At 33.3% G+C, this 17243-nt stretch overlaps 1 protein-coding gene across 1 annotated transcript; it reads left to right on the top strand.

Moving 5' to 3' along the window:
- The first annotated feature begins 2350 nt into the window (after nucleotides 1–2350).
- LOC143243267 (proliferation-associated protein 2G4-like) lies at nucleotides 2351–16530 on the top strand. Its single transcript, XM_076487115.1, has 5 exons — nucleotides 2351–2489; nucleotides 3734–3844; nucleotides 11999–12077; nucleotides 14557–14608; nucleotides 16404–16530. The coding sequence occupies exons 1-5, from the start codon at nucleotides 2481–2483 to the stop codon at nucleotides 16528–16530; spliced, it is 378 nt and encodes a 125-aa protein (XP_076343230.1). The 5' UTR covers nucleotides 2351–2480.
- The last annotated feature ends 713 nt before the right edge of the window (nucleotides 16531–17243 follow it).

Here is a 17243-nt window from a genome sequence, read left to right as displayed (position 1 = left end):
AGTTAAGCCTATTATTATAACTGTCTTTATACTGATTTCCTGTGCTAAACTTTTCTGTAAATTTCAATTTTGTTTCATTTAATTTATCTTTGCCCTAACCAGTATCTAGTCCTCTTTTAAAACTTCCTTTACTTCTGAGTTACTAGCCCTTGCATATATGCTAGATCCTTTCCAACTTAAGTATAAACATCCATTCCATAAAGTACTCTTCTCTCACTGTACTGATCCCACAAGCTCAACCAGCGAACCTGCTCATCCTTGCATATTAATTTCAACCTGGCATTAAGCCCTGGTGATCTACTCAAAATTTCATTTGCACAATTAACTCTTAGAAGTATCCCTAATACTATCATTTAATGCCTTTATCTTTAAATGTTTTTATCAACCTCTTTTCGTTATTAATTAACTCCTCAGACTTATCATTCCCTATATCATTAGCCCCTATGTTCATAACAACACAGCATTGTGACCAGTCCCTTTCATTACATCCCTTGCTCTGTCAGTTGTGTCTTTTTCCTATGTCTCAAGGTACCAAAATCTAACTCTTTTTTTTTTCTCACTATTTACGCCATATGCTTTGACAAGGAATCGCTCACAACGATGACCTCTTTAAATTTATAATCCATTTCCTCCACTATTGTTTTACTTTCCTTCCCTCCAGTGGTTCAGCTGTTCAGCTGCCGTGAACGTGATCATTATGGACCCTTTGACAGCCTTTGTTGAGGTAAATACATTTATATATCCCCAAGATGATGTGACGGCACTCAAAGGACAATGAAATTCTAGCAGCTTTTCATTAGATCAAAAGATCAGTAAATAATATTCAACCTCGAAAATACAATAAATAAAAGCCATAGTTATAATTCTCGATAATAAAATAAAATTTGTTACACCTGCTTTTGAACATGAGGACATAATTGCACTTTTCGATGAAATAATAAAGATCATTACACAATGCGATTTTATAGAAGGACAATGTTTCAGTTGTCAAGAATATAACAAAGATTGTTTTACATGATAAGTTAATATTATTGCACCATGCAATTATATATATATATAAGGTTAATGTTTCACTTCTCAATAAGATAATAAGGATTATACCACCATACAATTATACGACAATGTTACACTTTCTAATAACATAATAATGATTGTTATACCGTACAATTATTCCAAAGAACAATGTTAATTTTGACGATAAGATAATAAACAACGTCATACCTTACAACTGTACAAAAGGAAAATATGACAAAGGTTGTTAACATCATAAAATTATATAGAACAATAATGCACTTATCAAAGAGAATAACGTTTGGCATCCAGTTGCATGTTGTAAAAGAATAAAATAATATAATACAGATTATTACATCACCCAGTTTTCTGAAGAATTATGAAACGTCTGTCGATAAAATAATAATTATTGTTTCACTACACCATAAAAATGTACAGGTCGAAAATATTACGCTTGTGTGTGTTTTCTTATAGCAAAGCCACGCGGGCTATCTGCTGAGCCCACCGCGGGGAATCGAATCCGTGATTTTGCGTTGTAAATCCGAAGACATATCGCTGTACTAGGGGGTGGCATTACGCTTGTTAATAATATAATAATGATTGTCACTCTCTAGAATTTTATAGAAGTGGAATGTTATGTTTGTGTGTAAGATAATAAAGATAGAATTTTATTAAAGAACTTAATTACAATATTCGACAAAATAATACAAATTTATCCCAGTCGAGTTTCCTATTTATTATGCCAGATATTACGATATCAAGTAGCCTGGAATCTAAATTCACATTTGGAAGTAAATTGAATGTCGATATGTATCAAATTAATATTATTTGTCAACAAGGTTTACAAACAGTTTTCTTTCTTAACACAAATATATTTTAATGTACAAAGAACAACACAACTTATAATAACGTTTGGTACAAATAATTAGAAAAAAATACAAACTTGTTAACAATACTGAGTTTTCTATCTGGACGAAAATTAAAAATTTTATCGACGGTTCGCAATGAGCAACTTTTTTCCTTCCTCATATGATGCAGCTTACTTAAGAACTGTCTAGCTGACTGCTGCTGCGAGCACGCCTAATGTCCTCGTACACATATTAACGCCCGAAGTTAATACTGTTAAATTTCATCAGTTTTTGCAGCTCCTATGTACCAAGCCGTCTTGGGTGAATCTGCTCATATATCTTGTAATATCAGTCTTCCTTCAGAAGACGACTCCGTATCTCTGGTGCTATGGTACAAGAGAGGAATCAATGCTCCTATTATAAGTATGGATTCCAGAAGAGGGCCCTTGAAGAACGCCAAATATTTCACTGGTGAGTTACTTGGACAAAGGGCCTACTTCAACGTGAGCGAACAACAGTCTGTATTAATCATCAACCGTGTAGAGAAAGATGATGAAGGAGATTATAGTTGCAGGGTTGATTTTCGGTACGGACGAACCCTGAACGACTTTATGACGCTGGATGTTATTGGTAAGTGTATAGTTTAATACTGCAGGGAATTATACGAACACTTCATTTGAAATCGAATAAAACAAAGAGCTCTGTGGAGGAAATGTTACGTAACATGAAAATATAGATTTTGTAGAATTGCTAGGTTTACTAAATATGTAGAATTTTGTAGAAAATATGTTAAGTAAAGAAAGACATAACTTTTCCTTTATACCGCATTCACTCTTGTGTATTCGTAGCTCGTATTTGAAGACTAGGAAAAAAGTTTTCTATTTAGAACTGCTTATCAGACTTACAACTTAAGCAATGAATCCAACATTCTTTTATAAGTACATCAATATCTTGCTTTAAATATGTGAGTGTCATAGCTCTAAAAGAAAAGAACCAATAAATTAAAATTAGGTTCGTATATATATATACTCTATTAATCACTACTGTTTCAGCAAATTTGTTTTGGCCTTCTTTAGAACCGGTGTTCGTTAGACCTTCGGCAAAAATACAAAATAAACGGTTTTAGTTTTATCACGTTACCTAGTTTCATTACAATTCTCCCATCCACTCCCAGGGGCCAGTTATACGTTTGAAGGCGTTTTTGTAGCTGTGTTAAGGAAGATGAAATAAACTAATTATTTTCTCTACTTTAGAAGTGTCAGAATTTCCATGAAATTCTTGTTAAGTCTTTACAAACAAATCTTATTGTCATTAAACCTTTTCCGTCCCCAATCCAAACCTTGATATAATTTATTATCAAGACGCAATCAGTTCGTGAAGGTGTAAAGTTATAACTGATATGACTATATGCTGTTGTTTTTTATCAGAAATATTTTGCCACAATTAAACGATAGCTCATATTTCTCGTACTACCTTTTCTTAACCTTATAACTTTGACTATTTTCACGTTTAAAATATCATTTTTGGCCCGGCATGGCCAAGCGCGTTAAGGCGTTCGACTCGTAAACCGATTGTCACGGGTTCGAATTCTGGTCGCACCGAACATGCTCGCCCTTTCAGCCGCGAGGGCGTTATAATGTGACGATCAATCCCACTATTCGTTGGTAAAAGAGTAGTTTAAGAGTTTGCTGCCTTCCCTTTAGTCTTACACTTCTAAATTAGGAACAGCTTGCACAGATAGCCCTCGAGTAGCTTTGCGCGAAATTCGAAATCAAACAAACGTTTAAAATATCATTAGAAATTAAAAGCTTTTATTAACGTTTGATGGATTTCATTGAAAGTTTAATCTGTATGAGAAACATCTTATTATGCAGTTGCGTCAAAGGATGTTACTATTCTCGGTAATACCAATACACCTGTATACGGGAAAATTGGGCCGTATAACGAAGGTTCCAGACTGTTTCTCACTTGTATCTCTGGTACTGGTAAGTTCTAAAAGCAAATAGAATTATTTGTTCTTATTAATTTGGTACATATAAATTATTGGGAATAAATAAGTTGTTTAAATTCCATAATTTTAAAAGTAGTTTGAAATTTCTAACATTTGAAAATGTTAAATAAATTTTTGATGTTTAAGGACAATAGATTTGTTAAAACTACTTTCCTTCAAATATGTTAAGACAACGAATTACATGTAAAATGTGATCAGTTTTAAACCTATAAGCCATTATTGTTACGGCAATGGCCTCAATTTTACAACAGTAAAGTTGTGTTTACTTTTACACTTAAAATGATGGTTATTTTATTCTGCTTGATAAATAAGCTAAAAGTGAGTAAACTAAGTTATTACTTGGTTTCAAATTACAAAATACTATATCTTGACCCCAGTTTTCGAAATTACAAAGAGCACAAATTTCGAGGGCACAAATAATAAGCAGAAAATACTTGACGTGAGAAAAGTATTTGACGGTACTGAGCTCATTATGAAAACAAACACGTTTTCAGAGTATTATACTTATTAGAACTACCCAAACTTTCTGTCAAACTAATGACGGCTGCGTGTTAAAACGATGTAAACAATAAATGACAACAACTTGAAGTCACTAGTATTGTCAATGATAAATAATAAAACAACAGGGAATTTCAAAACTAATTAGGCACATGTTTAAGACTTATTTTTATAAACAATCGGAGAGCATAACAGACTAAAACTGGCACCGTTAACATCTATTTTCATATCGACTTGTTTTTCTGCAAATAGTCGGAGGATAGGCCATGCTGAGCCCGGCATGGCCAGGTGGTTACAGTAATGGAGTCGTAATCCGAGGGTCGTGGGTTCGAATCCCAAGTACAACAAACATGCCTTCCCTTTCAGGCCCGGCGTGGCCAAGCGCGTAAGGCGTGCGACTCGTAATCCGAGGGTCGCGGGTTCGTGCCCGCGTCGCGCCAAACATGCTCACCCTCCTAACCGTGGGAGCGTTATAATGTTACAGTCAATCCCACTATTCGTTGGTAAAAGAGTAGTTCAAGAGTTGGTGGTGGGTAGTGATGACTAGCTGCCTTCCGTCTAATCTTACACTGCTATATTAGGGACGGCTAGCACAGATAGCCCTCGAGTAGCTTTGTGCGAAATTCCAAAAAACAAACAAACAAGCCATGCTAAAAAACAATACAGTTTGTACGTGTATTATCATATGAACTGGTATTCCTAGAAACAGTTGAAAGTATGTATTACCAATACTGACACAGGGACATGTATAATCATATCGAGTTGTTTTATTTTTCTAGTTGGAGAACAAGATAAAAATGTCAACCACTTTTTACTGATGGTTTTACTACTTCTTTTGTTTGTTTTTTTTGTATTCATGAGCTTAAAACAGTTTCAAATTATGATTTCACCTTATTGCATATATCAATTAAACAGTTTTTTTTTACAGAGTTATGAATAATATTACATGTAAATTGAAACAATATCATTATTATCAACATGTTCGGAAAAGATTGTATACAACTAGGTAACGTTTCATTTTTCAGTGATGTCGAGAAAACCCACTTGTAGAGAAAAATAAACATGTAAAAACGGCTTGTTCGGGTTGAGAAAATATTTTACGTAGAGGTTTGTTTGTTTTTTGGAATTTCGCACAAAGCTACTCGAGGGCTATCTGTGCTAGCCGTCCCTAATTTAGCAGTGTAAGACTAGAGGGAAGGCAGCTAGTCATCACCACCCACCGCCAACTCTTGGGGTATTCTTTACCAACGAATAGTGGGATTGACCACACAATTTTTACGTCCCCACGGCTGGGAGGGCGAGCATGTTTGGCGCGACGTGAGCGTGAACCCGCGACCCTCGGATTATGAGTCGCACGCCTTAACGCGCTTGGCCATGCCGGGCCTTTTTAAATAGAGGAGCGAACAACGTTTCTACCTTCTTCGGTCATCGTCAGGTTCACAAAGAAAGAGGTAACTGACCGGAAGCTGACCATATGTTTGAAGGGGGTTATGTAACTGAGTGTCGGAATGTAGAGGGCGTGCTAGGTGTTTCAATATATAATTTTATAATATTTATTTTATTATTTATTATATTATTCTTGATATAGGTATAAAGGTGTTCCTTTGTATTTGTTTAATTTGGGCTTAATTTGTTGAATAAATAAGGCTTCTTTAATTTTGCGTTTGTTTGTGTTTGTTTCTTTATTTAGTATTTGGGTGTTTTCTATGGTTATGTTGTGTTTATTTGACTTGCAGTGTTCAAAAACGTGTAAAGGAGACTTTTTATGTTCTTTGAATCTGATTTCCATTTTCTACTTGTTTGTCAGTGCAGTTTTACACAGTATAGACCTCAGTGTTCTGCCTGGTTTTTGAATAAATTTGGTATTAACTGGAATGCCATATTTTCTCACTAGTTTTAGCCAAATGTCAGGAATATATGGTATGCAGCAGAACACCTTGTTTTCCACTGTCATACAGTTTATAAGAGTATAAATGTGGAAAATATTTCCAAATGTCTTATGTTGCTCTCCCAAATCTAGCCACTTGCTTGGTTGCCTGCCTACAAAGAATAATTGCACAAGAACTTTTACAGGCAAGGTCGTGGTTTTGTCTCATTCTTTGTAGCATCACTTCAAAAACACCACAATTTGAAATTTTCATATACTCACTGCCATCTCAGAACTTAGAAGGTGTATATTAATGAAGTTATTGATCCACATTAAGAAATATGTGGCAGTAATGCTAGAGATAAGTAATTTCAATACAATAAAACTGAGAAAACCATGGGACTAGAGATACATCTCACTCATTATTTGCGAATTATGGACAATAATTGTTAGATCGTTAAAACAGTCATTGGTTGAAGAAATTTTTCTTTCTGCATTACAAAATCTTTTCTTTCACATTTCATCTTATGTACAATATATTTATGAATTTTGTGTGACTTTTCATATTGTTTTCAAACCTTGGTTTGGTTTATTGCTTATGGTGGTTGTGAAGATTTGTTTTGGTCTCCTGTTGGGTTTTCCTGCCTTTTACATAGAGGTCTATTGCAGGGTGAAGATCAAACTGGCTTACCAGAGGCCATCAATAAAATGACCATCAGGACTGACAGTGTGTATCCCATCGGCCTTGTCTTGTTGTCACTTTTGATTCTCTTCATAACTGAAAAATCCCTTTTAACATACTGCTGTATTTATAGACAGAAAGAGTGCTGTTAGGACTAATTTGCCTAAGTGGAGAATATGGTGAAACTCTTCACCAAGAAGTTTCTTTAACATGGGAAAAATAAACTTTTATTTGCAGGGACAGGTTTTGATACATTTTTTTTTAATGTGTTCATATTCTTGCATCACAGTCTGCTTGGGTGGCTCACTTGAATGTTGGCCTCTCTCCTCTGAATCATGACCACCAGACGTACTGGAAAATAAACATTCAGTGTGGTAAATGATCAGATTCTTAAGCTAGTCTTTGCTATAGTTTGGCAGCTTGTTAGATCCTGTTGCCCAGCACTTTGGATCTAAATTTTAGAATAATTATATACTTGCCAACATCTGATTGAAATCTAATTCGCATACCTACTCAAATACAAAATATTTACTCATTTCCATAATTTGATGTACATCTTGTGTATTCATTTGATTTAACTTTTGTAGGGTGGTTATGATCTCATTCATAGTGTCAGCAAAGATTAAATTATCTGACTAGGAAGAAGTTAACTGGTACATAATTTTTAATGAAAGGTGCTGCATTGTGAGAGAAAGTAAAATAAACTGATTTGATCATCCTTAAGTGCCCCTTGGTAACAGAAGCTTCATCAGAGTTTGATCTAGAAGCAATATATATAAGGGGACAAACTGTGGTTTTCTAGTTTTCATATAACTCGTGAACCTGTGCTTTATAGCAGCCTATCAAATGATAATCCACTTCCCAAATTTTTTGGTCACTTTATTCAACAAATCAGCAGTCTTCATTTCTTGCAAATGTATCAAAGTGTTTGAACAAAAAATTGATTATGCTGCTCATTTTGGTTTGAAACTCGATTACATGCTTTATCCCTTTACATGTATCCAAAATAGTGAGCTCTAATTAGTGTGATATATAGTGAATTCCTACAAGATGCATCATGTTTTTACAGGAAGATTACTATGCTACCATTTGAACCATAGTTGATACTTTCTCCATCTGACCTAAATCCAACAAGCTTTTTCTGCCATGCATTGCTAACATTTACAATCCTAAGCAAAAACTTTTGGTGTTCATTATCAGTGAAAACATGACCTTGCACTATTTCTTGCCAGATACAGACATGTCATATTTTGCAATGCAATATCCTGTTGAGTAAAGCTTTATAAACTTCTCATTTTGCTCACTAGACAAGTAATTTAAGAGAAAATGGATTTCTTAAGGCCATGTTAAAAACTGCTTTGCAATTAAGTTAAATTAGACTTGATTTTGAATAAGGGTAATGCTACTAGTCCTAAGGTTTTTTTGTATGTTTTACAAAATTACTGCTAGGATATTTCATTTTCCTAAAGACGTTTGTTTAAACTTAGTGAAATGAAAGTAATTGTAAGCCAATTGGAAAGATGGAATCTATCAAGTTGATTTCATTTCCTTGTTTGACTCTACCTGAAGTGGAATGTACTAATATTTACACCTACTTTTTCATTCAAAATATTGTATTAGGGTTACACTATGTTTCACTTTGGAGAAAGGTACCTTGTGACATTCAGAGTATGATAACTTTTAAGTGCATTGTGAAACTATGCTGTGAGTGTAATCAGGAAATTGCTAGTTTTTTGTGTAATATATGCATGTTGTGTTTTTATTGTCAATACAGACAAATATTTAGAAATTACAGTGAACTCACCTTTACAGATGTTTATGGTTTCCTATGCTTTCTACATTTGTTCACGTTTGAGGTCTCCAACATTTTCTCCATGTTTTTGAAGAGTTCTTTGAAGGCATATAACTTACAAGACCCCACAAGCAACTGGAAATGGCTATCAGAGAAATTTGACCACTTTCTAAAAATCCACAGAATATAACTCCTAATCTACATTGAATTGCAACTAAGACCACTCATTCTTCCATGAATAGTCAAATTTTCTCTTTTTTTTTGAGAAGTGCGTATGTGAACACTTGCTTATTTGGGGAATCAAAGGCATGGGTGAGAATAAGTCTTTGTGGCTATTAATATCAGGTATGGGTTTAGAACAAGTACTGGAGAGTTTCTATATTTTTTCCTTTGAATCAGTCTCAGAATCACAAAGTTCATTCACATTTTGATTTTTTTCACCAGCCACGTTACTTTTCTTTAACCCAGTATGCTCCATTTTTGTTTCATTTTCTCAGAAGAAGGCTTGGGTTACTGAATTACCATGAAGCCAAAATTGTAAGAGCAGCCCACATGTATTAACACTTGAGGAAATGCAAGTGTTATAATATTCCTGATGAAATTTTCATAAGTTTAGCAAAAGAGTTAGCTGTTTTAGCCAATTGTGATTCAGCATTCAACCCAACTTGAAACAATGAACTAGTAGTTTTACCATATCTGTCCACTGTGTTAGCTATGTACTGTGTCTGTTTGGAGAGTGATTGTTTTTCTTTGTGGTAATAGGGTTTCCTTTATCACCATTCTGTGGCCTGTGTAATATTTCACATTTGAATGCTTAGTGCATGCATTGTGTTATGATATGCTGGTAACACAGATTTGTGTGTTTGCAATGGCAGAAAGATAATTGATAAAACTGCGAGTAAAAAAGGTGCCTCTTCTGTTTTTCAGTGCAAATTTAGGACGTTTTGTGGTATTTGGATGATCAATTGATTCTCATTTGTGTCAATATTTTATGCTATTGTGAAGGACTACATATGTCATTTCCCAGATATTCAGACTGGTATACTACCTAATGGATTTCTGTAGTGCCAAGAATTATGGGGTGCACTGTTTTGATACAGCTGCAGTTTTGTTTGGTTCATTAGTGTATAGCAAAATTTGTACCTTGGTTGGATGAGATGCAGCTTTCCACTTGTATTGATTCCCCACCATGCTTCACTGTAGATGTCATACATTGATATGATACCATACTTCTCTCTGTTGTCATTGTTGAATAAACTATTGTTGATTGTACTAAACAATTATAACTTGTATTCATCTGTAAAAAGCATTCAGCTTTATCTTTGTTTGTTCCACTGTTGTGGTCAAATGCTTGTTTTAACCTTTCAGCTGCCTTTTCTCAGCAGCTGTTTGCAAACAACTTCACCTCATCTCTGACCACTTTATGCCATTGTGTATCTTACTGTTCTAAAGGTAACATTCACACCTTAAGGTTATTGGCCAGATCTACACTTAATTATCTACCTCATACTTATGTATCCTGTGATACATAGCACAAGTTATGGAGAGTCTGGGGTTTCTATCTCAACCACTTTTATTATTAGAATGTCAGTTTCATGTATTGCATACAAATGCCACTAAAATGTGGAGTCTTGCCACTTCTTTTGCAAAGAGTATTCTAGACTTGCCAAAATTAATTTCTACCTACTTGTCATCAGTATTTCGGTCCTAAAAATTATGATTGAATTCATACTACTACTGGGCATAGTATAACTGCTTGTACTTCATTTCATTTTCACATTATAAACGAGTGGCATTCTCATAGTATTTGTCTTTTATATATTCTTTCTTAGTAACTGTTTCCACTGTTACTTCTAGTACTGTATTTATATTTGTTTTAATATAATAATGCCTATAATTCTTTATCTGTAAACAAATCACAATAAAAAAATATAGTAAAACCACAAATATTTGTTATTTCTTGGAAATATTCATTACATGTCCTCTCAGTGTGGATGCTTGTATGTAGTGAGGGGGCCTCCCAGACAAAGTTCTGTCTTTCCAGTTTACCTCCTCAGTGACCTAAACTCACCCACATGTTTGCTGTGCAGGGTGATCAATGAAGGTGAGAAGAGGATCCTGGTGGTTGAGGGGTCCAACCCCACTACATCACTTTGACCTTGAATTCACATGAATTGGTGATTTTGGGTCCTCCACCTCCAAGGGTCAGTTGGCTAGTTCTGTTGGTCTAGGGTCAGGTGAGTATCAGTTTTGGGCATTTTCAACAGTTTTTTGTAAATTTTATCTGATGCTGGTGTTTAGGTATACCTCCCACAAAACCTTGGTGTTGCTTCAGTGTCCTTATTTATCATCGTAGTGCATTCCTTGAATCCATGGTTGACGGGCTCAATGGGCACTGAACCTTTCTCATTGTACTATGGATCTCCCAAATCTCAATGAAAATGAAATAGTAAAAAACAGCTCATTGGTAAATGACCACATCTTGAAGACTTTGAACAACAGTCTCCAAGTCACTCGATATCTGTACCTAATTTTCTTAAACTTCATTCTTTGTCTGACCACACTTTAAAGTGGTTTACTGACTCTTCACAGTCTGGCAACATCTTGGTGGAAACACCTGTGCTGAAACACACTAAACTCCTCCTCAGTTGTAAGTCTATTGGGGGTATACTCATTATGTACACCCCATGATACATTGAATTTCTCATGAGGAGTTATTATTGAGAGGGATTTGAAGAACATCCCTGAGTTGGAGATCCTCGCTGGTTTCTTCAGCCAAGGCATTTCAACTGTGCTCCATATCTCCACTTGCTAGGACTGAATTACCTTGACATTTACAGTACCATATCCACATGCTTTTCTAAAGGCAAGTTACCTAATATATAAGGTACAGTCATATGTTTCTAACTCTCTCTAATGTTTCCAGTGTCAGTGGTTCAGATATTCAATGCATAAACAGGTGAAAAACATCTAAAGATATGTTATCAACTGAAATTTTTATGAATTGGTAAACCCTGTGCAAGTTAGAAAATTTGCTAAAAAAATTATAATACATTAAATAATTCATTGGTTGCCAAACAAAAGTTTCAAATCTTTCTCGTGACAAGTGCAGCAATAAATAATATTGAAAAAATGGATGATAATCTGTTGTAAGCATGTAATAATAAAATTTCTTCACTAAAGTGAAATTTAAATTTACAAAGATATCATCATTTCTGTATTTTTACATTAAAATGAATTATCGACAAATGTCTTTTAATCTTTTGTTTCTAACAAATTGTATTCACAGGGCCGAGAAATGGACACAAGGACAACAGTGTACAAGAAGACAGATGAAATTTATCAACTAAAGATGAAAGCATCTGTAGGTCAGTACACCTTTATTAAATGTAAGTAATGAAAAAACTATAACCCTAATATGCATCTTTTCATTAAATAAGGGTTGCTAGAATCTCTGTATAACTCACTCCTGTTTTCATTGAAAGTAGTTAATGGGGTCTGATCCCCAGTCCATCATACTAGTTTGTGATGATTGATATTAATGTTTTAAACTTCTTTAATACAATAGTGTGCCTGAAATACATCAGGAATTATTGAAGCTACAGTGAACTCAATATTTCTCTTGTTGTTTTATCAAAACCTCATAAATTTCCTTTTCTTCAAAATTGTCAGCAAAAGATTTTATCAAGACACTGAGAAAGCAAACTATTTTAACTTTTTTGCGTTATGAATTGACACTTTTATTCTTCATGTGGGACAGACGCTATGTCAGCCATATTTACACAGTGAACAACAATGCTGACTTTTTAGCTTGGATATGCAGTTATACCATTATGAAGAAATGTTTTACACATGACGATATAGAGTTATTAATTAGATAAATATATGAGTCAATGTTTCCAATACTGTTTCCATTTAATACAAGAGGTGTCAAAATATATTCATAAATCAGTCCAAACATGATTCAGTAATATTGAACATGGTGGAATTTAGCTTGTTTTTTGATAAAGGTTGGGAATATTATTGTTGTATGTTCTGACTTCCTTGAGACTTGTACAACCTATACTTTAATGTATTTCATATTTGCTTACTCACATTAATTTATCAAGTGTTTTAGGAAAACAAAAATTGAATATTTTTCCAGAGTAATATGTAAGGTTTCTCATTTTGATGTGAGGAAACATTTAAAGCAGGATCTGTATAATACACCTCTCAGACTTTCTTTATATAAAAATGAGATGTAATACAATAAATTAAAATTTTGGCAAGTTTTACATAACCTTACATTTTGAGCTTCTAGTTTTCTTTTGTAATATATACACTCAGTGGCTACTTCATTAGGTACATCTGCAAATAACCAAACAGTGAATAATGTGGCTGTGACTCGCTATATAAAGCATGTGGACACGGTCAAATAGTTCAGTTGTTGTTCGACCAAACATTAGAATGGGGAAGATGCAACTTTGACCATGGAATGATTGTTGGTGTCAGGTGTGATGGTTCCAGCATCTCAGAAACTGAGATTTTTATGTACTACAATCTCTAGAGTTTATAGAGAATGGTGCAAAAAAGAAAACATCCAGTGAGCAGCAGTTATGTGGGTGAAAACACTTTGTTAATGAGAGAGGTCAGAAGAGAATGGTCAGACTCGTTCAAGCTAAGAGAAATGCCACAAATATTAAAATAACCACTCTTTACAACATTGAGTTTCAGAGGGGCATCACTGAATGCACAACACATTGAAAGTTGAAGCAGTTTGGCTACATCAGCAGAAGATCTTACCAGCTTCCACTTCTGTCATCTAAGAACAGGACGACGAAGCTACAGTAGGCATGGGATCACCAAAACTGGAAGATTAAAAATTGAAAAAACATTGCCTGTTCTGAAAAAATTCGATTTCTTCTGCAACATGCAGATGGTATGGTCAGAATGTGGCATAACCAGCATGGAGCCAGAATTGAATTATGATATTGAGTCAGTATGGACCAAAATCCCTAAGGAATGTTTTTAGCACCTTGTTGAATCCACATTGTGAAGAATTCGGGTTGTTCTAGAGGCAGAAGGAGGTCCTATCTAGTAGTAGATAGGTGTACCTAATAAAGTGGCCACTGGGTGTTAGGTAATAGTGTAAAATTGTTTTTAATTTAGCATTAGGTACAAGCAATAGTTTATTCATTAAGACACCTTTACGTCTTGTTAGATTTATAGAGACTTAAGTGTAGAAGAGAAACACGAGAAGAGTCTCTCAAAAGTATAGCTTTAATTTTTCATTAATTTGTTATTAGTAATCTGAACACAGTGTTAAAATAAAAATTAAGAAGAAATCACTGTAGGCTTACAGTAGTTGGCTGCAATTAGAATAATTCATATTGATTTTTTAAAAAATTCATAAAACGTCAGGTTTTTCTAACAAGGCATCTGAAACATGACTTCTGTAACTGTATTTTCTTCAAGAAATGTATCTACTGATTTCATATGTAGGTGTGTATGGATGATTTTATATATATATATATAGATCAACTTGTTTACCCTTGTGTTTTTGGTAGAGGCATTTTACTTTGTTAGTATATTGTCTTGGAAGAGAACTCTGTTTAAAAATATTGTATAAACAATAAGTATCTTGGAAATGCAACAGATTATGTAGACAAATAAATTAAACGTTAATAAAAACGTTAAGAATATTTGTACTAATACTTGTCTTGAGCAAGTTTTGTTGTGCATAATTCTACTTGGTATCACTCACACATACATGTATGAAAAATAAAATTCTACAGAAATGTAAACCTTTAGTGATTTAGAAGTTTCTTTGGGTAAATGGGAATATATTATGTTGGTTTTCTTTTGCAGCATTTTTCAGTGAAGTGGAAAAGAAGTTTGGAAACATGCCTTTCACTTTGAGGTATTTGTCAAGATTTTTTATTTATGCATGTCTAATGTCAAATATAATACTTAAAACATAAGGTAATAGATTTGAAAGTTCATACAAATTATTTAGTTGCTCTGTTGTACTTAAGAAACTTAAAACTTTTTATTGTAGGTTACATTGCTTAAATGATTAATCATTGTTAATGAAATGTTTCTTTTATACACACGAAAAATATGCAACTATCACATACAAAGAATGATTTATTAAATATTTTATTTTCATATATTAATTATAAATGTGAAATATTTTTTGTGTGTATGTGCTTTAATATTTGTTATGCTCAGGAGTTTGCAAGGTAAATGTCGAAACGTTTTTCATTTTGTAACTAGTGTTATGTTTACCTTTTAAAATTTAGATTCTGTGGTCTGTTCTACACCAAGTGTTTGAGATGGGAATGATTTTAGTGTAAAATTTATCTTAAGACGGCTGGTATGGTTGTTAGAACTTTTATTAAAATAAAGTAGAGAACAACGTTTCCACCTTCTTAGGTCATCTTCAGGTTACCAAAGAGGGAGTTTGCAACTGACTGTTGCCAAACACGTCTTAGGAACGAGAGTGTAAACATGTAAGGGATTGTAGGTGGTGTTGCACTTAACATACCAATATCTAGGTGGCTTTTTTTTTAATATTTCTGTTAAATTGAGAAATTAACTAACATACAATACTAAAATTTGGATTACATTTTAATTATTCATATTAATCTTATTAACATTAGTTCATAAAATAGTAGTTGAATAACATTTTGAATGGAGTCAAGAAATACAAAAATGTAGCTTTTGACCCACGTCAAAAGGGAAATATAAATGTATTCTTAAAACAGTGTGTATGAATATTGAAACTTTAATTAAAATAATATACATAATGGTGTTTTGACCTTTTTAGGTCGTCTTTCGGACAACAAAGTTTGTAATTGACCATTGCTGGGTACATATCTTGGCAACAAGAGTGAAAAGGGGCACAGAATTGTGGGGGATGTTGCAGTTAGATGTCAGGTTAGTAATTAGAATAGGCATAAAGGTGTTCCTTTATATTGGTTTAACTATGGTTTTTGTTTTATAAGTAGGGATTCTTTATTTTTATATATTTGTATCTCTACTTAGTATCTTGGTATTTTCATGGTTGTGTTGTGTTTATTTAATTTGCAATGTTCGAAAATGTGTGAAGGTGTTTTTTTTTGGTGTTCATTGAAACTAGTTTCCATTTTTCTGCTTGTTTCTCCATTATAAAAGTTGTGGCATTTACACTGTATTTCATAAATAATGTTGGTGTTGTGTTTGTCAGTGTAGTTTTTACATAGTATGGACTTTAGTTTTGTACCTGGTTTATTAATAAATTTGATGTATACTAAAATGTTGTGTTTTGTTATAGTCCAGTATTGGTATTTTTCTGTGGATTTCTGTTTTGAATTGTGTGTCAGTTCTTGCAATATTGAGGTTGAGAAATGTTATTTGGTTAGTGTATGGAGTTAATGTGGTTGAAAAAAAAAATAAGTGTGTGTCCAGCTGTTATATTGACACAATATCTGTACCATTATAGTGGTGGGTGTAAGGCTGAATTGATCACTTGAGATTCGATCTGTATCATGAAAATGTTGGCTAGAACTAGATAATGTGTTATAAGTATATGAACATGTTTTAGTAAAAGTAAAGGAATTTATTTTTCACTGATTCATTGAATATGTATATCAAATCCAGGTAATATTATTTATAATAATTAAACTATTTGTTTTGCTATTGCACATATACATACTTTTCTGTTCTATCTTTAGGGCCTTGGAAGATGAAAAGAAGGCCAGGATGGGTGTGGTAGAATGTGTTAATCATAAACTAATAGAACCTTTCACAGTTTTATATGAAAAGGAAGGTTTGTTGATTGCTGTATACTATTTTTTTTAATTTATTGATTGTGGAAATTTAGCATAATCATATTTGTTATTTTTATAAAAGATATTTAAGAATAAAAATCATTATTATAAGATAACTACATGAACAAAATGCTGTAATTGTGTCAAAATTTTGAGAAAAAGAATTTTTGGAATTATGTAAGTTGCCCCCCCTCTCTCTCTAATCATCTTGTTTATTTTAACTTTTGAAGTTTTGCCAGCATATAACCATTTCAACACATTTCGATTACTTTTAAATTAGTAAACACATGTTCACAAAATTTAGCAGATTATCAGTAAACATTTCAAGGCTTCCATATGCAAATTGTCAGATTTTTTTATCAACTCTTGATTATTGTTAAGTAATGTTTTTCTTGTCGCTTTTTATTTTTACGTGTTGCCAATCTAACATGTAAAGTAGGTTTTATTTTAAGATTAAACTTTCTTTTCAGATTTCACATGCAATGTCCCTATAAAGTTCAGATAGTTTTATCAAGTATTTTTTAAGAAAAAGTTTATATTTTTTTATTTTTGTGAATGAAGCTCTGTAGGGGTTCATTCGATTTGACCAATCTTTTGATCACCATGTCAATATATTTAGGAAATGAATATTAATTATGCCTTTTTCATTCTACAATGACTATGGAATATAAAACAAAAATGTAAGTGTTTAGACCAAATAGCTTAGATTTATTATTTTTATTATATTCACCTTTACGGCCTGGC

Source organism: Tachypleus tridentatus, unplaced genomic scaffold (genome assembly GCF_004210375.1).
Source record: "Tachypleus tridentatus isolate NWPU-2018 unplaced genomic scaffold, ASM421037v1 Hic_cluster_2, whole genome shotgun sequence".
Taxonomy (NCBI): Eukaryota; Metazoa; Arthropoda; class Merostomata; order Xiphosura; family Limulidae; genus Tachypleus; species Tachypleus tridentatus.
Note: the sequence above shows the minus strand (reverse complement) of the source record. Positions and strands in the feature narration are given on the sequence as shown.